Source organism: Microtus oregoni, unplaced genomic scaffold (assembly GCF_018167655.1).
Source record: "Microtus oregoni isolate MIOR12 unplaced genomic scaffold, Mior012 000012F_ref0000307, whole genome shotgun sequence".
NCBI lineage: Eukaryota > Metazoa > Chordata > Mammalia > Rodentia > Cricetidae > Microtus > Microtus oregoni.
In genome coordinates this window covers 40,462,903-40,488,727 of record NW_024543071.1, presented here as the reverse complement: position 1 = coordinate 40,488,727, position 25,825 = coordinate 40,462,903, and the positions used below count along the sequence as shown (strand labels likewise).

The 25,825-nt window shown below is 41.6% G+C and overlaps 1 protein-coding gene across 1 annotated transcript in view; it reads left to right on the top strand.

The window, feature by feature from the left end:
- Positions 1 to 25,825, top strand: part of Trpm6 (transient receptor potential cation channel subfamily M member 6) — a 114,296-nt gene that overhangs the window by 10,834 nt on the left and 77,637 nt on the right. The window contains exons 5-17 of the mRNA XM_041662151.1: positions 771 to 984; positions 1,405 to 1,529; positions 7,121 to 7,295; positions 9,199 to 9,367; positions 9,861 to 9,984; positions 11,107 to 11,179; positions 11,302 to 11,402; positions 15,558 to 15,692; positions 16,607 to 16,660; positions 17,726 to 17,866; positions 20,106 to 20,207; positions 21,697 to 21,977; positions 23,379 to 23,607. Coding sequence (XP_041518085.1) covers positions 771 to 984; positions 1,405 to 1,529; positions 7,121 to 7,295; positions 9,199 to 9,367; positions 9,861 to 9,984; positions 11,107 to 11,179; positions 11,302 to 11,402; positions 15,558 to 15,692; positions 16,607 to 16,660; positions 17,726 to 17,866; positions 20,106 to 20,207; positions 21,697 to 21,977; positions 23,379 to 23,607 — 1,923 coding nt within the window. The remainder of the gene's footprint in view (positions 1 to 770; positions 985 to 1,404; positions 1,530 to 7,120; positions 7,296 to 9,198; positions 9,368 to 9,860; positions 9,985 to 11,106; positions 11,180 to 11,301; positions 11,403 to 15,557; positions 15,693 to 16,606; positions 16,661 to 17,725; positions 17,867 to 20,105; positions 20,208 to 21,696; positions 21,978 to 23,378; positions 23,608 to 25,825) is intronic.

Here is a 25,825-nt window from a genome sequence, read left to right as displayed (position 1 = left end):
CTACTGTGATAATTTATAGTTGCTTGTATGGAGAGTTCCACCCATGCTTTCTTTTGACATAGACTTGTATTGTAATTAATGTTTTCCCAGTGTCCCCCTTTTTTCCATAACCTTGGCTCATTCCTGCTGGTTGGGATTCTGTTTGAGGAAGACGAACTCATCTCACTGTGCAGAACTGTGGCCAATCATGCCCTGTAATGTCAGACCAGTGGCTCTCTTAGGTGTGACCTCACCGGTCTTTTCTTTGGCTAGCACTATCAGAGATGAATGTACTTATTTTCAAAAGAAAATTTTCTCAGAGGGATAATGGTATGCAAAGAAATTATTGGTAGATAAATTAAAAACACAAGTTCATGCTCCTGAATTTTTAAAGTGTCTACAAATATATGAGAAGGATCAAGTAAATGCAGAGTCATGGGTTGTTGAAAAGTCATATTTCATCTTTTTTGTAAAGTTCCTCTCAATGGCTTTGCTGATGTACTGATGAAGTATTCCTGCCTCACCTCCAGCCTTCTTATGAACCATGGAGTCCAAACCTCCAAACAGAGGAAGCTTATCTGTCATGGTTTATAATTCCCAGAAAGAAGTTGGAGGGAGTGTGGAGCCTTTAAAAGAAAACATTTCCATTAGGTGAAGTTAAACTTTCAGAGAGGCCCTCAACACTTCCGACCAGGCTGAGGCTACCCTAGTGGCCCTGCTGTGTGCGGATTTTCTCTACTGACTTGCATGTTGCACTGTGTTCTCTTCATGGGTGTATACTGTCCTTCCAGTACATCAGAACGTCTTGGGATACAAACTCAGAACACCTGTTGCAGTTAATGTTGAAAGAGTGGAATATGGAGCTGCCAAAGCTTGTGATCTCTGTCCATGGGGGTATCCAGAACTTCAAGATGTCCTCTAACCTCAAAGAAGCCTTCAGCCAGGGTCTGGTCAAAGCTGCAGAGACCACAGGAGCATGGATAATTACAGAAGGCATAAACTCAGGTAAAGCGCATGCCAGATCCTTACCTTGCACCCCACTTCTCTATCTAACCATGAGTCAAATACCCTGCTATCAAATGCCTTTATATCAGAGTTAATCTTCAGGGTATTTTACTGGTACGTTTGATAACATTACAATGCTCAAGATGTTAAGCAGTACATGGAACATTCTAGCCAGGCAAGAGTAGTGACTGTGTTAGAAATTGGTCAAGGAAGAGAATTATTCAGGTCCTGGTTCCGTGGTAAGAGGAAGAGAGGTTAAGAGAGGAGAGAGAAAGTCAAGAAGCCAGCATCCAATTCCACAGTGCTAAGAGTCTACCTTAAGAATGACATTTCATATATGATCGTCTATTTGTCTGTGAGAGTCATTGTTTATCTTGATCTATGAGCTGAAATTTGACTTCTGCTCTGGTTGTTTCATAGGAGTGTCCAAGCATGTTGGGGATGCCCTAAAAGCCCATTCCTCTAAGTGTTTGAGGAAAATCTCCACAGTTGGAATCCCTCCTTGGGGTGTCATTGAGAACCAGAGGGAACTGGTTGGAAGAGACGTAAGTAGACAATTCTTTCATAACAAAGGGAAATGAAATGTATCTGAATTGCCATCATTACGATGGACCCAACTATCTGAGAAGACAACTCAAATGTGATAAATCCCAAACCAACTTAACCTTCCTATGGCATCTGTCATCCTAGATCATAAAATGTCACTCTGTCTTGCAGTTGCCTAATTCAAAACCTTGGATTAAGTTTAGAGCAACCCCTTTTGTGTTATGCCTCAAATTCAACCTGTCGGTAAACTCTCAGCTCCTCCTTCAGAGTATAATCAGAATCTGACTTCTTTTTTCCTCCTCTGTCATTGAGACAGAACCAAATGGCCATGCTCTGATGCCCAAATGCTCGGAAGTCCCCCTTTCTCTTACTTTTGTGTTCTGTTGTAGTCTAGCCTCAATGCAATAGCAGAGTAATGCTTTTTTCTTGTTTTTATTGAGCTATACATTTTTCTCTGCTTCTCACCCTTCTACTCCCCTCCCCTTCTAACCTCTCCCATGGTCCCAGTGTTCCTAATTTACTGATTATATCTTGTCTTTTTCTACTTCCCATGAAGATTAGATCCATGTATGTCTCTCTTAGGGTCGTCTTTGTTGCATATTCCAGATATTAATCCTCTGTAGGATGTGTAGGTAGTAAATGTTTTATTCCATTTTAAATTCTGCCTCTTCAATTGATTAATAGTCAATTTTAGAAATTTTACAGCGTCCTATTTGTCAATCATTGTTCTTTTTTTTCTGAGTGGCTAGAGATATAATCAGACAGTCTTCCCCTTACTTATATCTTAAAGTGTTCTTTCTATATTTTTTTCTAGAAGCTGCTGAGTTTCAGGGCTTACATTAAGATATTTCTAAAATATATGAGCAACTTAAGAAAATATCATTATAATACTATTAACATTCCCCAAAATTAACAATAATTAATAAGTACCCTTGGCTTCCCAGTGAAATCTAGTTTTTCATTGCTTCATAGTTTAAAAATTTTGGTTTGTCTATATTCATTGTATAAAGTAATGGACTTCAATACAACATCTTCACACACACATGCGTGTAGCATATCTGACTTAACTGTTGGTGGATTTTTTTTCTTTCCCACCTGACAGTTCCCAAATAACCAATACAGAGACTCAATATTAATTATAAATGCTCAGCCCATAGCTCAGGCTTATTATTAACTAGCTCTTACAACTTAAATTAGCCCACTTCTCTGTGCTGCCATGTGGCTTGTGGCTTTACCTCTCCTCCAGCACGTCTTGGTCCCTCTACATCTCTTGGTGACTCTGAGACTCTGTCCTTTTTCTATCTAGCATTCTCGGTTTGGCTCTCCTGCCTAACCTTATCTTGTCCAGCTATTGGCCAGTCAACTTCTTTATTAAAACAACGTGAGTGCCAAATCTTTGCTGCATACGTAAGGGTTATTCTACAGCACACATCTATTCCCCCTTACCCTCACTTGTGCTTTGTTCCACTTACCATGTTTCTCTTCCTCTTCCAGAAGAGTATTCTTCTACTTTAATGTCCTTAAAATCTAAATTCAATATAGTTTCATAGTTTTAAATCTTTTGTTTTTTAGTAACCAACAATGTTCCATTTATTGTGATAGACCAATACATTTTTTGATTTTCAGTTTTCCTTATTGACTTATAATTCATTTTGCCCCATATATGACTTATCATATATATATCATATTTGCCCCTATAATAACTTATAGTTGATATTTACAATTAATTGCCCCTCCAATTTGTTGAAGAAATTAAACCATTTGCCTCAAAAAGTTTCTGACAGTTTGGATTTTCCAGATATATAGCCTATTGAAGCAGGCCTAGCATGGTTTTTTTGTCTCTTGTCTTTCTTGTAAATTGCTAGTTTGATCTATGATTATATTCAGATTTCTTTTGTGCAAATTTATGCCTTGAGAGGAGCTATATCCCTTTTATGTAATATTTGATACCTACCAATTTATGATTTTTGGCAGCCATGTTCTAGATTTAATTTTCAACAGCAATATGTCCTAGTTAGGTTTTCTATTGCTCTGATAAAGACCATGCTAAAAGCAACTTAGGGAGGAAAGGCTATATTTGGCTTACAGGTTACGGTTCCTCATCAGAGAGGAACTGAAACAGAGACCATGGAAGAGTGCTGCATACTGGCTTGCTCCTTCTGACTTGCTCAGTTTGCTTTCTTATACATCACAGGACCATTTGCCCAGGGGTGGTATAACACACCGTTGCCTGAGCTCTTCTACATCAATTATTAATATAGGCTTGCCTATAAACCAATGTGATGGAGGCATTTGCCCATTGAAGGCCCCTCTTCTCAGATCATTGAAGGCCCCTCTTCTCAGATCATTGAAGGCCCCTCTTCTCAGATCATTGAAGGCCCCTCTTCTCAGATCATTGAAGGTCCCTCTTCTCAGATCATTGAAGGTCCCTCTTCTCAGATCATTGAAGGTCCCTCTTCTCAGATCATTGAAGGTCCCTCTTCTCAGATCATTGAAGGTCCCTCTTCTCAGATCATTGAAGGTCCCTCTTCTCAGATCATTGAAGGTCCCTCTTCTCAGATCATTGAAGGTCCCTCTTCTCAGATCATTGAAGGTCCCTCTTCTCAGATCATTGAAGGTCCCTCTTCTCAGATCATTGAAGGCCCTCTTCTCAGATCATTGAAGGTCCCTCTTCTCAGATCATTGAAGGTCCCTCTTCTCAGATCATTGAAGGTCCCTCTTCTCAGATCATTGAAGGTCCCTCTTCTCAGATCATTGAAGGTCCCTCTTCTCAGATCATTGAAGGCCCTCTTCTCAGATCATTGAAGGTCCCTCTTCTCAGATCATTGAAGGCCCCTCTTCTCAGATCATTGAAGGTCCCTCTTCTCAGATCATTGAAGGCCCCTCTTCTCAGATCATTGAAGGTCCCTCTTCTCAGATCATTGAAGGTCCCTCTTCTCAGATCCTTGAAGGTCCCTCTTCTCAGATCATTGAAGGTCCCTCTTCTCAGATCATTGAAGGTCTCTCTTCTCAGATCATTGAAGGTCCCTCTTCTCAGATCATTGAAGGTCCCTCTTCTCAGATCATTGAAGGTCCCTCTTCTCAGATCATTGAAGGTCCCTCTTCTCAGATCATTGAAGGTCCCTCTTCTCAGACCATTGAAGGTCCCTCTTCTCAGATCATTGAAGGTCCCTCTTCTCAGATCATTGAAGGTCCCTCTTCTCAGATCATTGAAGGCCCTCTTCTCAGATCATTGAAGGTCCCTCTTCTCAGATCATTGAAGGCCCCTCTTCTCAGATCATTGAAGGTCCCTCTTCTCAGATCATTGAAGGTCCCTCTTCTCAGATCATTGAAGGCCCCTCTTCTCAGATCATTGAAGGCCCCTCTTCTCAGATCATTGAAGGTCCCTCTTCTCAGATCATTGAAGGTCCCTCTTCTCAGATCATTGAAGGTCCCTCTTCTCAGATCATTGAAGGTCCCTCTTCTCAGATCATTGAAGGTCCCTCTTCTCAGATCATTGAAGGTCCCTCTTCTCAGATCATTGAAGGTCCCTCTTCTCAGATCATTGAAGGTCCCTCTTCTCAGATCATTGAAGGCCCTCTTCTCAGATCATTGAAGGTCCCTCTTCTCAGATCATTGAAGGCCCCTCTTCTCAGATCATTGAAGGTCCCTCTTCTCAGATCATTGAAGGTCCCTCTTCTCAGATCATTGAAGGTCCCTCTTCTCAGATCATTTTAGCTTGTGTCACGTTGACAAAAACCTAACCAATGTAGGTAACAAATGATATTTAATTGTAGCATTCTTTTTGCACTTACTAGCTTAACACCCTATCGAGAGAAATAGTTTAATCAACATATGTATCATTTTATGCTACATGAGAATACTGAAAGGGCAAGGTATTACCTGATACCTTATTTGGCAATTTTCAAAATCTTGGGATGTTCACCTATTATTCTTCAAAGGTGAAAGATGACTTTTTGTCTAAAGCTTATGAAATGTTTTCTTTTTTCTCTTTTTTAATTGATTTTTTTTATTGAGCTCTACTTTTTCTCTGCTCCCCTCCTTGCTTCTCCCCTCCCCACTTTAATCCTCCCCCAAGGTCCCCATTCTCCAAACTTACTCAGGAGATCTTGTCTGTTTCTACTTCCCACATAGATTAGATCTATGTATGTCTCTCTTTGTGTCCTCATTGTTGTCTAAGTTCTCTGGGATTGTGATTTGTAGGCTGGTTATCTTTGCCTTATGTTTATGAATTTTAAGCTTTTGATGTGATCTCACCTATTCATCCTGTGACTGATGTAGTGATATTTCATTAGTATTTTAATAAAGTTTGCCTGAGGATCAGAAAAGTAAAACAGCCACACTGGCCAGCCTTGCAAATTAGGCAGCAATGACTTGCACCTTTAATCCCAGTAGCCACACTAACTTGCCATAGAAGCCTGGCAGTAGTGTGCATACCCTTAATCCCATAACTACAGGAAATTACAAGGTGGGAGGAGACAGCTCTCAGTCTCATTCTGAGATTCCTGGAGGCAGGATCACCATTTCAAACTGAGGTAGAGGTAAGAGCCAGTGGCTGGCTATTTTGCTTTTCTGACCTTATGGTTGAACCCCAATTTCTGTCTCTTTATTATCTATCTCTTTATTATTTGGGGTTGAACCCCAATTTCTGTTTCTTTATTAATCGGGCTTCACTCTGATTGTTTATGAAGTTTAGTATCTGTGTATATTTTTATGCATTACCATAATTCAACCCCATAACATTGTCAATCTTAAGCATTTCTCTCAGCTTTTATTTTGCACTATTTTTTTCTCTGAATGCAAAACATGAAGTAAACCTACCAGTGACTTTCCTTTTGGTTTCTGGCTTCTGCATTATTCTGTGGAATTATAAAGTTAATCATTAAAGGCTAAGGCCTGTTGTTTCTCTGAAGTCTTACAAAAACCCCGTGGTACTGGAATGATCATTATCCTTACTTACACATGAGAAAAAGCGAGACAGAAACTACCCAGAGTTAAAATTAGCCCGAGATTACACTTGGAAATAAGAAGTGGAGCAGCTTAAGGGAGAGTCCATAAATGTAACAAAGACCCCGAAGTCACACTGCTGTCTGTTATCCTGTATTTCATTTGGAATATGTGAAAAAATAGTACCAAAATGTTATTCTAAAGTTTACTAGAATGAGTTTTTTGTTGGATAATGGTGTAGTCTATGGACTGGTGCCCATCCTTGAACTGTTTTTTTAATGGTCAGAAAGTAAGTACCAAAAATGAGAAATTACTTTTTAGAACCATTTTAGTAATATGACTACCATGTCATCTAAGCCCGTGGTCGGGTGCTTATCCTGCTGAAGTGGGTAGGGTATGTGTGGATATTGCTCAGCATGTCCTTTTCATGCTCTGCAAGGTCCCCTATTGTTGAAGGGCATTGTTTGATCTGTAAGAAATGGGAAATTTTTAAAAAGATAAGCTTGTTGAGAAATATGGTCCTAAATAGTCAGTAATACTTTTCATCTAGATACGGTGTTCCATTAGTGTAGACGAACAGGGCTTAGAGTCAACGAGGTCTGTGGAAGGACTCTGAAGCCCCCTCGTCCTTGTTGTCTCTCAGGTAGTGTGCATGTACCAGACTGTGGGTGGCAACCCGTTCAGCAAGCTCACCACCCTCAACTCCATGCACTCTCACTTCATCCTGTGTGACGACGGGACAGTGGGCAAGTATGGAAATGAGGAGAAGCTCAGGCGGAACCTGGAGAAGCATCTCTCCATGCAGAAGATACACAGCTGTAAGTTCCATCGGGGCTGGCATCTGGCAGCCACGGGGTGGGGTGCTGGGGGCTTGTTAGTGAACCAGGTGCCTCCTTGTCATCTACTCGGGGTGAACAGACCTCAGGGGCTCCTTGCCTTTGAGCAGCCAGAGCGTCCAGATAACACACTTGAGTCAAAAGATAGAAGAAAGCAGGATGTTGGTTGATACAGTGTTGTTGGTGACGGTAGGACAGAAAAATAAGTCTTTGGAGGACAGAGTAGTCGGGGGAGATTTTCTCATGAATGAAACTTTAGCAAGGCATCCAAGAGCGTGTAGGGCTAGACAGAGAGCGAGAGGGAAGTGTCCATGTGTAAATGGGAATGGCTAAGGAGAAATAAAAAAGATGAACTCAAGAGGAATATGCATCTGAACTGTGATTGTCAAGGAAGACTGAAATTTCATATGTCTGCCTTCGGCAGGGAAGGAGTTAAAAATCAGCACTCAGGGTACAGGTTAAAACCTGTAGAAAGAAGAGTTTGGAAGGCATTAAAGCTGTGCTGTGTTCACATTGGTGCTGTAAGAATGTCACTTTTTGGCTGGAGAGTACATGTAGCAGACAGTGGCAATCCTGTTGGCATTACAGTTATGTGATAGGAGGCTTGTCTAGCACTTGTGAGGCTCTGTTCCAACCCAGCACTGCCAAGATCTGTCCTCCCTCAGCAGCAGCAATGACAACAAATGGCCATTTGGTGTTGTTTGTGGAGCAGGCCTGCTAGTCAGGCTGGCTAGAGAATCCTTCTAGAAAGAGGTGGGTGCGGGGAGGCTACTGCTTTCTGGAGGGATGGAGACTTTTTACTCAGGCATCACCAAGTGAGCCCGGAGTTGTACTGAGCCAAGTCTTCCATAAGATACCTGAACCTTTCAAGGTGCTAGAGTTGTTTGCCCCCTTCGCGTGGTGACTACAGCAGTAAGTCTCTAGATTTTGTTGTTGCTCCTTTGAGGCAGCAGCAAGTGTGGGATTAGAGACAACTGTGTGTTTGTTGTCTGTGAGGTTGGGCAATGGAGCTAACACTTGCTAAACTTTTAAACTTTATAAGTGTAAAGATTTGTCTATCTTGAACTTTTGTTTCAGAAACCTAGAAAAAAATGTGTTCAATAATGTCTTAGAATCCCCCTTCCCTCCATGATGAGATTCTCTGACAACAGCAACTGCGGGAAGATTGAGCTTGTTCTGGCTCTCAGTTCAAGGGTATGGTCCATCATGCTGGGGTAGTCAAGGCAATAGCAGCTTGAAGAAATTGGTTCTTTCGCATCCACAATCGGGAGGCAGAGGAATTGTACGCATGTTAGTGTCCCACTTGCTTTTCTTCATTTTATACAGTCTGGGAAGCTCTTCCCAGAGAATAGTCCTGTTTACATTCAAGACGGTTCTTCCCATATCAGTGAGTGCAATCAAAATAATCTCCCACAGGCATGCCTAGAGGGCCATCTCCCAGGAGATTCCAGACTCTTCCGAGTTGACAGCAAACACTAATCTGCCTTTTGCTTTGCAGAGGATATACTTGGGTTAGAGGCCCAAGCAGCCCCCAAAAGTCAAGATCTTGGGGCCTTATGAACTTCAGGAAGTGGGAAGTAAGCACGGGCTTCTCCTGGCAGTCATCCTACATAGATCCCTGTTTTAGTTAGGGTTTCTATTGCTGTGAAGTGACACCAGGGTCAGGCAAATCTTCTAAAGGAAAACATTTAATTGGGGCTTGCTTATAGTTTCAGAGGTTTAGTCCATTATCATCATGGCAAGAAGTAAGGTAGCACACAGGCAGACATGATGCTCGAGATGTAGCTGAGAGTTCTACATCCAGATCAGCAGAAAGCAGGAACAGAACACCACACTAGACAGGACAGCTTTGTGACAGTGTGGTACTGTTTGTGACCTGAAACAGGCTCAAGACAAGGTGTACCCGTGGTGGGGCTGGTGGTGGAAGGAGGCCCCAACGTCATCCTCTCAGTGTGGGAATCTGTCAAGAACAAGGAGCCTGTGGTGGTGTGTGAGGGCACGGGCCGAGCCGCGGACCTCTTGGCCTTCACCTACAAACACTTGGAGGATGGAGGGTGAGTTGTTGACTCTTCCGTTTTGAAAATATGGTGACTATTCCTTCTGTGTGTGTTTGTGGGCCAGATGAGCCACATGCAGAGACAGCCATTCCTCTTTCAGTGACTGGATTTGTGCAGCAGACCCCCACCCTGTAACTGGGAGAGTGATTATTGTCTCAGCTGAGCAATCACCTTCCTTTCCAGGAGATCAGACCATCAGACAATATTATACCCAGACTGTGAAAACACACTGCCTTCTAGAACCCTATCAGCCTGGAACCCTATGAGATCCAGAAGACCAGCTTAGAATGTATTGTTCTAGGGGACCTGGTGGATGAATACTTCTCACATTACACTTCATCCTCCCCACTTGCCATGTATTTGCTTATTGCTCATGGACTCTCTTGAGGGCATCTTTCTCAGTAGGGAATCTGCATGGAGTACCCTATAGCATCCCTGCTTCTGGCTTGGCCTCTTCTCTTCAAGTTACGCCCATTTATTTCTCTGCCAGGATGCTGCGCCCTCAGGTGAAAGAAGAGATCATCTGCTTGGTTCAGAGCATGTTCAACTTTAGCCTTAGGCAGTCTAAGCACCTTTTCCAAATTCTAATGGACTGCATGGTGCACAAGGATTCAGTAAGTATGATGAGCTGATGACTTAAAAAAAAAAAGACCACCTTCTGAAAATCAAAATATTTATCTTCACATTTTTTTTTTAAAAAAAGCATGGAATACCCATTTTGAACTTTGATGGATATAACTCTGCAAAACTTGACCCTTCAGTTGTGTAAACTTGATTCCTGCTCCACCTCCGCTCTTACCCTTCCATTGCAGATTCTATCTGGGACAAAGCCCTTACAAAAACATATTACACAAAAGTTACCAAACAGAAACACTTGCAAGGGTTGAAAGAGTGGCTCCAGGAGTCCAGGGACCTAAGTCTGCTGTGTTAGATGACTATATATATATATATATATATATATATATATGTGTGTGTGTGTGTGTGTGTGTGTGTGTGTGTGTGTGTGTGTAAAGTCTAAAAATCTAGAAAGGAAACCAAAAAAGGGTAATATCAGATGATAAAGGATATTATGTTCCACCACACACAACAAAGGACACGTGGGAAATCAAAGAGGAAAAGAATCTGTTAAGAGGGTGCCAGGGGCACAAGAGTACCAATGGATGTGGGGATGGTGGAAACAAGAACCACAAAATCATCATATTTCATTAAAAATTGTCACAATGGATCTGACACACTCTATGCTATTTTTTTTAAAAGTCAGTCTCACACTAGGATGTCCTGGGCACCTACACTATGAAGACCGCAGCTCATTGGACCATCTGTGGGCTCCATGGTCACCATCTCACTGAGGTCAGGATGAACATTTGAGGAGTCACTTGAGGAGTCTTAGTTTCAATGCTTATGTGCACAGAGGGCTCTCATGGTTTTCCCTTCCAAAGGAGGGTGAGTCGATTTGCACAGAGTCGACAATGAGGTGTTTTCCCCGAGGAGGATGCATAGTGAGCTCCACGACATGTGAGATTTTTAGTGTTTATTTTTTCCGTGTGCCTCTAATTCTTTGTCACCCTATTTGAAACAGTTTTTGTTCTGTAAGTCACATAACACCATGCTGTTTTTAAATTACAAAACCAGGACTATTTTCTTCAGTAGCTGAAGTGTTCATCTCATTGGTACCATTTGAAGATATGTGTGTGGTAGTTTCTAAACTGCGTGATTTACGATTTCCCCCATCACAGATTACCATATTTGATGCTGATTCTGAGGAGCACCAAGACCTTGATTTGGCAATCCTAACGGCTTTGCTGAAGGGTGAGTGGCCCACCAAATTCACAGCTCCTCCTCCTTTCTTCTTCTCACATTCTAGAGGATTCTGTGCTTTTCACCTAGATATTTTTGAAGAGAATATATGATTATTTCTTTCTTCTCCCCAGGCACAAGCTTATCGGTGTCAGAACAATTAAACCTGGCAATAGCTTGGGACAGAGTGGACATCGCCAAGAAACATATCCTAATTTATGGACAACACTGGAAGGTAAAATGAAATCTTTTTTTAAAAAAGTATGTTGCATGTTGGTTTGTTCAAGAGGGACAAAGAAAAAAATTGGAGGAGAGATAGGTATCACTCTGATGGCTAGGCACCCAGGGAAGCAAAGGCATGTCTCTTTCTTGGTTTGCCTCCTCAAAAACAAAATTTCTCTGGCTTCATGGAAGATGAAATAGGAAGTCAAAAGATCAAAAGAATGAAAAGAGCTTAAATTTATTTTTAATGAGTTAGATTTTGATTAAAATGTAGTATTTATAGTGAAACATGAGAGACTACCACAAGAAGACTCAAAACAAATACATTCTGAGTCCTTAGCCTCTTAACCCAGTGAAAACACAATGTGTGTCTCCTTCTGCCTCTGTGTAGTCCTTCCTTACACGCTGAATTGTGAAGGGCCAGATTAGATCACAAGGCTCAGATGGCTACAGGAGCTCCTTGTGACTAAACCAAGATAAAAAACTATGAATGGCAAGCCAAGACGAAGGGAACCGTTATTGCCATGAAAAACACTTATTCCACAAATTGACTTCAGAAAGACTTGAGGATCCCCTCAGAGGCTAGTATCCCGTCAGAGTGAATCCCCTCTACTCCAGTCACGCCTCTGGTATGTGGGCTATGATCACATTGTCCGGGGTACTCTGCAGACATATTAGCTAGAAACCCTGGCTCTGCTTGGGGACATACACTTCCCCGAAGAGATGACTGAAGTAGGAGACAGGACTTGGTATCTGTGCCTTCACATCACCAGCCCCTTTGCTGCTCAGTCTTGATTCAGACTTTGCTCTGCATAGACATGCTGATCATTTGAGAAATGTTTTGTTTAAAGACTGTGAAGGCTTAACTTGACCACTGCCAGCTGGAGCGGGTTTGAGTTTCTTACGCATGCATTCCCTTCAACTCAAGCACTGAAAGTCCTTCATCCCTGTAACGAGGCCAAGAAGTTTGCGCAAGATGAGGACATGACCCTTTACTCAGCAGCCCGAGTGGAGCTGCACACTTTTTAATCCACCAAATAGAAGACGAGAATGCTTGTGCATAAGAAGCGTGTTTAAAACTCTGCCCATAACTAATGGACAATCACCAAATCTTGGACCATTCCCATAAAAGAATCAAAGCTGGCAGCCTTTTGCTGAAGTGAGCAGCTGCTCTCCTTTGGTTGGCCTCATTTCTACTGTTACCATGCCTCATGTTCCTATTCTCTGATATCGATGATAGAAATCAGTGAAAAGCAGAAAAATGTATTCACTATTCAACATTACAATGGTAATAATCACCATTTATATTGTTTAAGTTGTGACTGTACCCCAGTTGCATTTCATTCAAGCTAACACTTGCACATGGGTTTAAAAACATCAAGTAAGGTTACAAAGCTACAAAAATGATAATTTTCTGTTTCAATGAGCCTTCTACATTTGACACTTTTGAGTATTCTGATACTTGTAACTTTCTAGATTTATTAATTGCATCACAAGGATATCTTCCAATTCATTAAAAATTAGAAACATCTTGACCTTTCTGTCTTGTGAGGCTTACTCTGCAGAGCCGGAGGTTCTTTTTGGTTTTGGAGCTTGGTTGTCATTATGGGTTCTCCCTCAACAGCAAGGGAACTTCTTGTCTCCCTGCTATGTTTCCTGTGCCTCAAGACTCCTTTTCTAGCTTTTCTCTTCTGTAATGATGGCATGGATTAGTAACTTTCTAACAAAGAACATGTGAGATAAATCTTCAGAAGGCCTAATATATGCCTGTATTTTAAGTCAAGACTATAAATATTTTTAAGTTTTTGTTACTATTATTATTATTTTGTTGTTGTTGGGGTATGGGAGGCACACATGCCGTGGCTTGCAAGTGAACACTAGAGGACAACTTTGTGAATTCAGTTCTCTCCTTACAACTTAATGTAGGTTCTAAGTATTCAGGTTGCCGGGCTTTCAGGGCAAATACTTTTGCCTGATGAGCTATTTTGCTTGCCCTAGAACTACATTTTTTTTCCCTGTAGGATTTTGAATGCCTAGCATTGATGTTGACAAATGAACACAATTTCATCTTTAGGTCATTTGTTACCAATTTTTTTCTCTTCCCTGGAAGTTTTAAGATATTTTCTTTCTCCAAGGTTCTGAGGTTTCACAACAGTGTGTATTAGGTCTTGTCTTAATTACTTTCCTTTTGCTGTGATAAAACATCATGACCAAGGCAACTTATAAAAGAAAACATTTAACTGGGCTTATGGTTTCAGAGGGTCAGAGTTTATGATGGTGGAGTGAAGGCCTGGTGGCAGGAACAGCTGAAAGCTCTTATGTCAGAACCACAAACACAAGGCAGAGGGGCACACTGGGAATGGTGCAAGTCTTTTGAAGCCTCAAAGCCTGGCCCCAGTGACACACCTCCTCTGACAAGGCCACACCTCCTAATCCTTCCCAAACAGTTCTATCAGCAAGAGCATTCAGAGATATGACACTCATCCAAACTGCACAACTCTACAGATCCGTTTTGCATGCACTTTCAAACTTTATTCACAGTTCCATTCTATCCCCTATGCTTTCTCTGCTTGTGTTTTTGGATTCCTGTTTCCTTAATACTTACTGAGCTGCTGATAATTTTTTTCTCTTGCTTTTCTTATGTTTGTGTTTGGTAAGTTTTCTTGACTTCTCAGCCTCAGTGCAGGCGCACTATACTGGTAGCATAGGGTTAGTCTACCAAGTCCCATGAGCACATTTGTTTCCTGAGTGGACTGCCTTTCCCCTGTGTTCAGTGTCAACTGGAATAGATCTTATAAATAACTATGAGATAATTATTTATAATATCAATAATTAACAATCCATCAATTTATTAACACTTTATAAATTATTAACAATGATTATTAAATACTTATTAATAATAAAATTATTAACAACAGCCCTTTGGAAGCATTCCTCCTGAATTATTTGGTTTCACCTAGCTTTTAGAAATATTTGTGTTGAATTTTTTTACTCAAGGGTGGAGGACAGACAGGGAAATATTTGTACACGGTACGTTTGAACTTTAGCAAAAGGCTATCTAATGCCATCTGCTGGGGAGACTTTCCTCAGCACATTTTTTTTAATTTATTTATTTATTAAGGATTTCTGCCTCCTCCCTGCCACCGCCTCCCATTTCCCTCCCCCTCCCCCGATCAAGTCCCTCTCCCTTATCAGCTCGAAGAGCAATCAGGGTTCCCTGACCTGTGGGAAGACCAAGGACCGCCCACCTCCATCCAGGTTTAGTAAGGTGAGCATCCAAACTGCCTAGGCTCCCCCAAAGCCAGTACGTGCAGTAGGATCAAAAACCCATTGCCATTGTTCTTGAGTTCTCAGTAGTCCTCATTGTCCACTATGTTCGGCACATTTGTATCTTCTCTTAGTTGGTGATAATTCCAGTAATGAAGTATCTATCCAAGCTGGGAGGTATACACATTACTGCTCTTCGTGAAGGGTCAAGTGGGGACAATAACTTCCAAGTCTTACATTAAACTCTGCACGTATACATTGACTTCACTGTGGTGTCACGGTTGCTTGGCATCGATCTGAGGGATCCTTGGTACTTCTCAGTTCAGTTGTTTGGCTGTGAGTGGACTGTTGAGCCAACTACCACGTGACCAACTGCGTTCCACATTCCATACCGCTGTCCTCATCCTCCCTTACCCCTTCATACTTATGAAGTGATTTGGTTAAATAAGTTCCTCTAAAGTAGTTTTGGTGAACTTTTGGTGGGAAAATTAGATGAATACATTCAATATGCTACTTTTACCTAATACAGATAAGGTTTAAATGGAAAAATTATGGTAGCAAAAAGAAAATTAAAATCAAAAATTTAAAAAAATCTATCAGCCAAATGAATGAGTAAACATTTCTCTCCACTTTCCAATTAAAAATGAACCTAAAAACTCTTAGAATTTCATTAGAATTATATTTAAGACTCACCATCGATTTGTGGGAGCTTTGAGGTTGGTACAGGGTTTAGTTTTCTCACACAAGAACGTGAATCATTCTTGTCTATGTCTTCATTTGGTCCCTGCTTTCTTATGAAGATTGTATTTTATAATGATGGCATTAATGTAGTGTTATCTGTGATTCTTATTTCTCTGTGTCAAATGTCTTCAAACCTCTTCTTTATTTGTACCTCCTGAAGCCCGGCGTTCTAGAACAAGCAATGTTAGACGCCTTAGTGATGGATCGGGAGGATTTTGTGAAACTCTTGATAGAGAATGGAGTGAACCTCCACCGTTTCCTCACCATCCCCCGACTGGAAGATCTTTATAATACAGTGAGTATGGAACACTTCGTGCCATCTTGTTCAAGATTTGTGTACTAGGTATCTTAGTGCTTGTCTGTCTCCTTGAGTGCTCATGTCCCAACATAGTTTTCAGAATGCAGACTTACTTCCCAACTTAAGTCACACCCTTACCATGGAATCATTTTATCTCAAGACAGAGACTACAGTGTGAATAAGAACAAATTGTTTTTTGTTCAATTATTTGGAGAATCTTGACCTAAAGTCACTATTAATATGCTGCTTGTGGGTCAGCGAGGTGGCTTACTGGGTAAAGGCACTTGCGTCCAAGGCTGATGACCAAGTTCGACCCTTGAAACCTGCTTATCTGTTGGGAAAATGCCCATTGCTCGTGCCAGGCATGTTCCTGTATTGTCTCTCCTGCTTCTGTCAGTACCTCCCTCCCTTCTTCATTGTTCCAGGTACCTAGCAGTGATCTCTTTCTAGAATTTGCACAACTTTCAGCTTCTTTTCAGCATGCACATCTTCACACTGTTGGCCACTGCTCTTCATTTTCTGTTACTGTGAATGTTCCCTTGAATCCCTCAGGGTTTGACAAGGTACCAATTGATAGAATGTACTTGTGTACCGAGAGATGTTGTTATCTGATAGAGTTTGTATACAGTAAAGGATGGTCATAAGTGTTCAAGATTTAACTTCTTACCACATAAAACAAACACCTTTACTATCTCTCTCCCTATACATACTTTGAATAATCATGACTTCTTTTGGGAAACTCCCTCTTTATGATGAAGTAGCTTAAGTTTCATTACCAAAGATGTTGAGGAAGGTTTTCAGTGTTCTGGTTTGCCCATATAATTTGAACTACCTATACAGTTCTGAAACAAGGCTCTTCCAGCATATGACAGTCTAATGGAATTCTTCTTTTTCTTCTTTTTTAATCACAGAAACAAGGACCAACTAATATGTTTTTGCGTCATCTTGTCCAAGATGTCAAACAGGTAACTTAAGTATGAAAGTCAAAAATACTCTTTGCCTAATACCTTAGATTTGAGATAGTTGAATGAAAATTTATAAAATGTGGGTTTGGATTTTGTTGAAAACTAACTTACTCTTTAATCACCAAATTTTACTCTTTTAGGGTTTCTCACTGTTTCTGTTTTTAGTTCATTCCATCAACTAAGTGACAATAGTAATGAGAAACATGTATCCGAAGAAGCGGTTCAGTAACACAATGCTTTACATAAAACCTTGAGTCCAGTTGTTATCACAAATAAACAAAAACAAAACAAACAGGCCAGATCTGGGGGTTCATGCTTATAATTCTAACACTCAGGAGCTTGAGGCATGAGGATCCAGGTTTTAAGGGCAGCCTGGGCTACATATTAGACCCTGTCTCAAAAGTCAACCAAAATAAATGAAGAAACATAAGCAATGGGCCAGGACCCCAATAGATTATATCTATCACACAGCCAATGAGAACAGTAGCTGCACAGGCTTTTTGGGAATGTCTAGTGTGTGATTTCTGATATTCTCTGTTATCCTTGTTTTGAGCACCAGTGTCATCTTAGGGATGCAGACAATACCTCTGTGTGTCTGAGCCCTGTTGCAGGGAGTCAGGATGGTCCAACATCCTTGCTCGTGTTTTTCTCAGTGTTCTCATTGAATGCTGAGTAACATGCAACTTGAAAATTTAAAGGTCCTTCATTTGCTGTGGCAAAAAGCTACCCACTGTACATTTTAAGAGCTCTCTCATTTTTTGAGCTTGGTATCTCGTTGGATAGTGTGTGGACTTTCTGCTTCTGTTGACTTACTTGGAGAGTCAGATGAAAGAGGTATATTTACTTGGCAAACTTACAGTAAGCAAAATTGTCTGTGCTGATATAAATTTAAGTTACACTGACTTGAGCTATAGCAAAAGGACTGGCCCGAATTCTTTCCTGAAACTCTGTCACAGTATGCTGAAGAGAAGGAACTGATAAGTTAAATGTGTTGCCTTCTGAGAGCCTGGAAAAAGTGATAGAGGAGAAAAAAAAAACCCTGTGAATCCTCGTTCTTCGTTGTAGCACACCCTTCTCTCGAGCTACAGAATAACACTCATTGACATTGGGCTGGTAATAGAGTACCTCATTGGTGGAGCCTACCGAAGCAGCTACACCAGGAAAAACTTTCGCGTTCTTTACAACAACCTCTACAGAAAAAACAAGGTAAAATCATTGAAAAGTACCCCAGTGTGTGGAAGGGGGAATTGCAAAGTGTGGTTTTAGGAAAATGGCCAAAGGAGTCCCAAGTGGCTTCTGTGATGGCCCTCCCATCTGAGGGCACATGTCACCTGCTGTCTGTACAGTGCTCTGCAAAAGGGTTTGTGAGCTGGCATGAGACGAACACAAAGAAACCTTTTAGAAGAAACAGATTGATGGGTGAAATTACCCACAATACGAAGCGAGATGCTGTGCTGTATTGACATGGAAGCCGTGTGTGATGAATCTGGTTTGAGAGCAGCTGCGATTTCTTTTCTTCCTTTTGAAAACAAAGAGATCAAAGGTCAAACTCTTGATAGATTTGTTTCTATAGACTAACAATGGCCTCTATAGTCTGGAGACTGCATATTGGGCTAAGCGTGTAAGGATTATATTGGAGGGTAAAAAAAGAGTGTGAACTTACAAAAGGGAAAGGTTTTGCAAATGAGAGTGTATTTTCTGTCATAGTTTTGGAAGACCAAGATGATAAAGAGAGAGTTGCCATCACAGATCAGTAGTTAGGGGAGCCTAGTTCTTTTTAGAGATACAAACAGCAGACAAGGAGCACTGGACACTGACGTAGAAAGATAAATGAAAACAGAGAGGGGCGGTACTCAGAACTCAGGATGGGGTTCTGCAGCGACACCGAGACCTTTGTAGTGGGTGGGCAGGTACGAGATTGGAATGTGGCTTGGGAGGAGATTCCATAAAGAACGCGGGCTATGCAGCTGCTTGGGACCTTTATAAAGCATTGGGAGAAGTGCTATACCATCGTAAGTTTAGGAAATGAACTAAACAACCCCCACAAGACCATGCAAAATATGGGAAACCACATCTCACCTAGGAAGTAACCTCTAATGAGGTTTCTGAGGCCAAAAGACACTCAGGATCAGCTCCTGCCTTTGAAAGGAGCGGCAGTACTGAGTGGCAGTGAGGACAGGACTGCTGTGTGGCCTTGGGGAAGCTGGTTTGCTCTTTAGTAGGAGGCTCCATTCCTGCTCGTTCTGGAAACAGGCCGTTCATATGACACATCCATTTCACCAGTGGTTTTGTCCTGAGTGTAGGTGACGGTGTTTCAGAGCAGACCGCAGTCGGACCACAGTGCTAACACGGATGGAGTGTGGAGTCAGAGTGGCTTGACATCAAATCCTATTTGTCTCTTTACTTGGTTTACAAAACGTAATCTGTTCAAACCAGGCGATGGTGACGCAAGCCTTTAATCCCAGCCCTGGCGAGGCAGAGGCAGGTGGATCTCTGTGAGTTCGAGGCCAGCCTGGTCTACAAGAGCTAGTTCCAGGGCACCTAGGGTGCTTACACAGAGAAACCCTGTCTTGAAAAACAAACAAATAAACAAACAAAACCCAAAGAAACAAACCATGATTTGTCTGTTTCCACTCTCCCATTTTTAAATGGGCATACTAATGTCCTATTCGCAAACTTGTGAGAATACCCAAAACCCTCCATGTTCTCATTACAAAGCAAACTTTTAGTGACTTAATTGTTATTCCTTGTGATTGTCACCATGTTGATATTATTAATTCTGTTACAATAATGATGAGACTAATATGGGTATTGGCACTGGAAAGTCTTGACGTCACTCTTCCTGTGTTGATGTTTTACCCATAGCACACAAACTGGAGGAGAGTAGAGCTTTCCAAAACCTGGGGTTTATACCCTAGGCTCTCACGGCAGTCTCTGCAGACTCCTGCTCCTCCTAGCTGACACTTCATTTGGTGCCCATGCAGTGGAAACCTTCCAGAACTTTCTAACTTCACCTTTGCCTTAGAGCTCTCTGTGAATGGAAACTTTTTCTTACCAAAACTGTAAAGTTTGATTGCCTGCTTTGAGCTTGTTCTGCGGCTAATTGATTTTAAAGGAATTTCCGCATAGGAAAGGAACTCAGGGGCAGAATAGGAGACAAAGGAGTGTGCTCTCTAACAGGTCGGGAAATAGTAGTTAATGCTCAACAGACAGAGACGGGGAGGCTACTGAGTGAGGAATCTCCAGACACGTTAGTTACTAATCCTGGACCAGACAAAAGTGTTGGGTGTTTGAGAGGACACGTATTTAGCGTCATCATTGTCTGGAAAGATCATGTTTTCACTACTATAATCTTTTTTTGATCTCTCCCCTTTGGTTTTCTTTAAAAAAACAAAATAACAACATATAGCAGAGTGTGAGCAGCTTGTCTCAGAGCCTTTCCCAGCATTCTCTCCACCAGAGACATTCCTTGGGAAGCAGAAGTGACTCTTCAGAAAGCACCTCGCATTCCCAGTTCTTTAGGACTGCCCAGCCCTACAAATCCAAGGTACACTGCTTTGTTTGTAGAGTTGAACATAAAGTTGCTGTTGCAGACTGAGATGGCCCCTTCCTTTGACACTGGAGAAAGGGAGGGGCTAATGAAGAATCACCGCCCTGTACCATAAACAGACGGTGTAATTCACAAGTGTCACAGCGGTCACAGATGTCCTTCAACAACACGGAGTGCTGACAACCCAGTGATTGTCTGAGCTTGCCCCTCAGGCTCTCTTCTTTGTTCCCATTTCTGCCTTGTACAGTTGGTGACTGTGTATGCCATGGTATTAAACATTCATAGTCATTAGCCTGACACTATGCACTTAACTTCCTTGCTCAAGCCTGGTTGGATATGAGGACCATCCCCTTTATAAGGCTCAGTTTTGGGGAAATGGTCCTTTTGTATCTTCTTTTTCCTAACCAAGTCTTTCTTGAAGTTAGTTGGATTCTAATTTTGCAATATAGCAAAGGTCATGACTGTGTGGTCTTTAGCCTGCCCTTCTCTGGGGCAGAAAGCTTTTGCCTAAGTATTTCCATGGAAATCATATACTAATCACATATATAATGTATTTGCTATGATGCCTCAAATTACAAGTGCTTATTTTAAAACCTTTATTAGTCTCCAAGCATTTTGATGAGCACTTGGTTGGACTGGGGAGGTGAGCATGTAGAGGTAGCTAAAATAGTGACAGAGAAATGGTTCCGCATTTCTTAAGGTGCCAACTATGATACTGGACACTGAAGCAGAGACAGGAAGCCATACAAAGGGACACAGGGAGTTTGAGTGGCATGCTAGTTGAGCACAGGATCAGTTTGCCAGGGGGATAATGCTCATTGTTACCAGAATAAAATAAAGCAAAGAAACCCTTTTGAAAGTATGCAGGCAACACTAGTGATGCTCTTCAAAGGAACAATGACAAATCAAGTCATTAAGGTAAAAGTAGAGAATATTTAAAATAAAAGTCTTCCTTACCCAAATAAATTAAAGTGCAAATTGTGCTTGCTGGTTTATCTTAGCGATATTTCACATGCTCTTGAGACAAGGACTCACCACGAAGTCGGGACTGTTTTTAAGCTTACTCCTCATGGCCTTTTAAGCTCAATAAAACATGCTTTTAAAAAAATAGTTCTAAGAATTGAACTCAGGGTTTTGTACATATCAGTTGGCCACTCTACCACAGAGCTACAGCCCCAGCTGATTGCTTTTGCATGCTTGATACAGCGGGCACATTATCAGTTTTACTGGAGAATTTGTACTAACAGTTCCACTACAGTGGATATCTGGGCTTTTTGTTTGTTTGGCTTTTTTTCTTCAGTGCCAGAATCTAGCATAGGTAGTAATTATCCTAAAAAGTATCCCTGGGAGGAAATGAGGGGAATGGAGAAACATGTATAGCTCAATAAAAACAATTTTAAAAAGTATCCCTAGGATACTTGGTGTGTTATATTTAGCAAACTAATATGCACTGGAATATTCAGGACTTTGTTCTCCTTTGCTATAGGACAAGCCTGGAGACTCTCATAAATCAAAGAAGAAGTCAAAGGACATTCACAGCCTGTCGGAGGACCCCGAGCCAGCTGGCTTTGTCTACCCATACAATGAGCTGCTGGTGTGGGCTGTGCTCATGAAGAGGCAGAAGATGGCCATGTTCTTCTGGCAGCACGGAGAGGAGACCACAGTCAAGGCAGTCATTGCTAGTATTCTCTATAGAGCCATGGCCCGGGAAGCTAAGGAGAGCAACATGGTGGATGATACCTCGGAGGAGCTGGAAAATTACTCAGAGTAGGTCTTCCCTCTTCATTTCACACCAAGCAGCAACACTTTATAGAAAGTGTAGACACTGCTTTCTCCTTCACTTTGCCATAGAATAAACAGATTTGATTAGAATTGTATACTTTAGTCAAGCATCCCCCAAGGAACAGAAGCAGGGTATTTATGGTAGGATCCTCAGTTTAAGGCCTTCAAACTGGGGGAGGCTGTTGCTGTTATAATTGTGGAATCTTCAGACTGCAGAACCTGGACTGCTGATGTCTAGGACGCACGACAGGTGTCTCACCTCTCAGGGGCAGAGTTCAGTTTACTTCCTGTACTGAACCTTTGTGGGTTCCTGGAGGACCAGGTGGTGGCCATCCAACTAGAAAAGGGATCTTCTTCGTGTAGCCCACTCAGACTCCCTGGAAACATGATCGCAGACACAGTGTGATACTGATTTCTAGGTATTTCTTGATCCTGCTCACCCAGCAGCCAATGCTGACTATCACACTCTACACTTCTTGCACTCTTGTAGTAAAGGGTTCCTGAAGATTTGCAGGAACTCTGTGGAATGAAGGAGAGAGGTAACCTTCCAGTGAGGAGCACTGAGTCCCAGGGGCAACTCTTTTTGCATTGTGTAGGTCAGCTGACTCGATTTTAGCCTTTAGTTCCTTAAGGAGAATTAATGATTTTTGAAACAAATCATGTAGAAAGCCCTTTGGTGCTCCAAAGTCTTCGATGTTCTTAACTTGGCTGCTTACCTTAGGTAAGGGTAACGAATACACACATTGTAGTAAAGAATCAGAAGGCAATTGGTGGGAATGAGAAAGAGGAGAATTGCTTCCTTTAATTGGATTACTGAAGTCCTTGGGTGGAGGGAAGCTCAGGGAATGATGGAAGTTAATCTATAGCTTGATTGACAGATTTAGAGAATTTCTGGAAAAGAAAGCCTCCTGGAATTTCCTGAGGGTTTCTGGGTCTAGATTCTTAAGTCCTTAAGGATTTTATAAAAATAATAGTAATAGAAATAGGAATATGGTGCCACAATGTTTCTTGGACACAGTGTTTCCAGTCAGAAATTCTCTCTGAAGTCATATCATGTAGATTCACCCACTCCAGGATGAATATAAGACATACACAGCATGGAATGGTTTCCGACACAAACATTAAATTCTACTTTGGGCTACCAGGAAAATAGGACACACTGTCTACCTTCCATACCAGAGACAGATCTGCTTCTGAGCAGCTGTGGTAACTTCTGACAGCTGAGATGAATTGGCTGTTTTTTTTTTTTTTTTTACATAGCCTTATTTTGTTTTGATCACATAGCCCAATAAACTGGTGTGTTCTGTGTAGCGTGGTCCATCTTTGAAGACATTTCTGGGGCTCTGACCGGCCTTTTGTGTTCTCTGTTCACCACTGTGTCTTCAGGCAGTTTGGCCAGCTTGCCCTGGATGTGTTAGAGAAGGCCTTCAAGCAGAACGAACCAATGGCAATGAAACTGTTGACCTACGAACTCAAGAACTGGAGCAATTTCACCTGCTTGAAACTGGCAGTGTCTGGAGGACTACGTCCCTTTGTGTCACATTCTTGCACCCAAATGCTGCTGACAGACATGTGGATGGGACGTCTGAAAATGAGGAAAAATTCCTGGCTGAAGGTATATTCTTTTTCTGTACGTCATATCATCAGTGTAGTGAGAAGGTCAGTGCTCCTGAGTTCCACATGGCTTGGTCCTCTGGCAAACAACACCTCCCTGCAGGTGCACGGATCATCTCATCCCTCAGGGATCTCTAAACAACTTTTCCACAGGGACTTTTCAAAACTTGATGATTGTACTGCCCTGCCACCACAGAGCCATTCTCCTGTGAAGACGATCAGAGTCCCAAGCAAAGAAAAGCGACACTTCTCTGTGCCAAATGACAGTGTCTGAGCATTCCACAGGGGTTGGGTGAATAGCTCACGTATAGAATGCTTGAACAGCATCCACAGGCCCTGGGTTTGGTCCCCAGTGCCACAAAATTAATAAATATGAATAGATAAGAAACTAGATAGAATTAGCAATTTTTACTGCATTCCTCCTCCAGTGTGTTGTTTCAGGGACTCCGTGGTTGTTTAATAAGGCTCTCCTCTAGCAAGTGATCACGCCATTCGCCACATCTAAATTAGCCTCTCCAGGTATCTAAAATCAAGGGCACCTAAATTCAATGCCCAAGATTTACGTTTACTGTGGAGCCTAAGCCTAAAGCTTTCCATTTGGTTAATCTCAAAGTGCATGTATTGATGAAGTCAATAGAAGGGGTTGTAGCTCAATGTTAAGAGCTACACAGGACTATATTTGGCATTTTAATTGTGTTCTTTTCACAATTATCAAATACATAGTATATCTTAAAAAGAATGGCTTTGATAAAAATATAAACATTTTTTAGTAGAAAAACTACAGAAATCTCAAGAAAATAATTATTGCATAAGATAGGAGAGGCTGTGTGTGTTTTAATTTCTGCCAATGAGATTAGAGAAATAAAATACCAGAGAAAAAGCCATCATTTCCCAAAGCTCTCCTTTGATCCACTTTGACTTCAGAGGTGAAAGTGACGAAACAGAGATGGGATGGGTCTGCCTCCACTTACCCAGCTCTCTGGAAGCAGCAGCTTGTAAATTCCTGGTCATAAGAAGGCTGCAGCTGGGAGCCTGAGGTAGCACACACATTAACTTCCAGAAATGCGGACCCTGGGAACTTAGTGGAGTTTTGTCTTTTAAATACTTCATAATGTGAGAGGGGCGTGTGTATGTGTGTGTGTGTGTGAGAGAGAGAGAGACAGAGAGACAGAGAGACAGAGACAGAGGCAGAGAAACAGAGAGAGACAGAGATTGGTTCAAGCAAGGCAAGTCTCAATGTTTCCCGCCAAACATGCATGCATTGGTTACTAGGCTAAGGCTGCTGACTGTATGAAGTCTCAAGCTCCACCAACCATTATTCTCAGGCACCAACAGTCCAGTTATCCACGCTGACCTGTGAGCTTCTGAAGCACATTTGCAAACAGTTTTGTAATCCATACTCCCAAGTAACAAGATTGCAGGAGCACCATGGAGAGCTATGGAATACTGATTTAAATCATGTAGTACATCAGCCTCCAACCTCTCCTTGGGAGTAGGATGTCTGCAGTTCTGGGCGGTGGAATGCTGCTTCTCCAGGGCAGTGGGATCGGAGGTCTTCCTGGAAGTAGAATTAACACGATGCTGTCACTGTGCGCCTGGCTATGGAGTTTTTACACTCAGAGGAGCAACATATTTGGGACAGAAATGATCATTGTGTTAGAACTAAAGCCTAGAGAATCTTCACAGACCACAGCTTACAACAGCTCAGAAGGTCATTTTGGCATGGGAAAGAAAGCAAGGTTGGCAAGCCTTTGACTTCACCTACTAAACCAGTAAGGCAGGCTAGCAGGTGAATTTAACTTTTGGACAGGGAACTCCAGGATACTGAGATATAATGCTAGTTGAAAGAAAGACAGAACATCCACCAAGTTAGATTTCACAAAATGTAGTCGGTATTTTAAACTGTTTATCTTGAAAGGCTGTAAAAATTGAACACAAAAATTCCTTTCAAAAGACTGTTAATGTGCAAAATGTGGTGGCCCAGTGAAGAATGCTTGAGCTGTTCCCTAGGTCTTCCTGGCAGATGACAGTTTATACACGATGGGAAGTGGATCTTCTATATTCTAAAAGTCTATGATATAGAAGCTAATATGTTTGTTTATATGGTAATTTCTATTTCTATTGTAGTCACTACAAAATAATACTATATATATATTTAATGTTTTAAAAAAAGAAAATAATTTTTTTCATTATATATACCAATTCAAGTTCCCACTCCT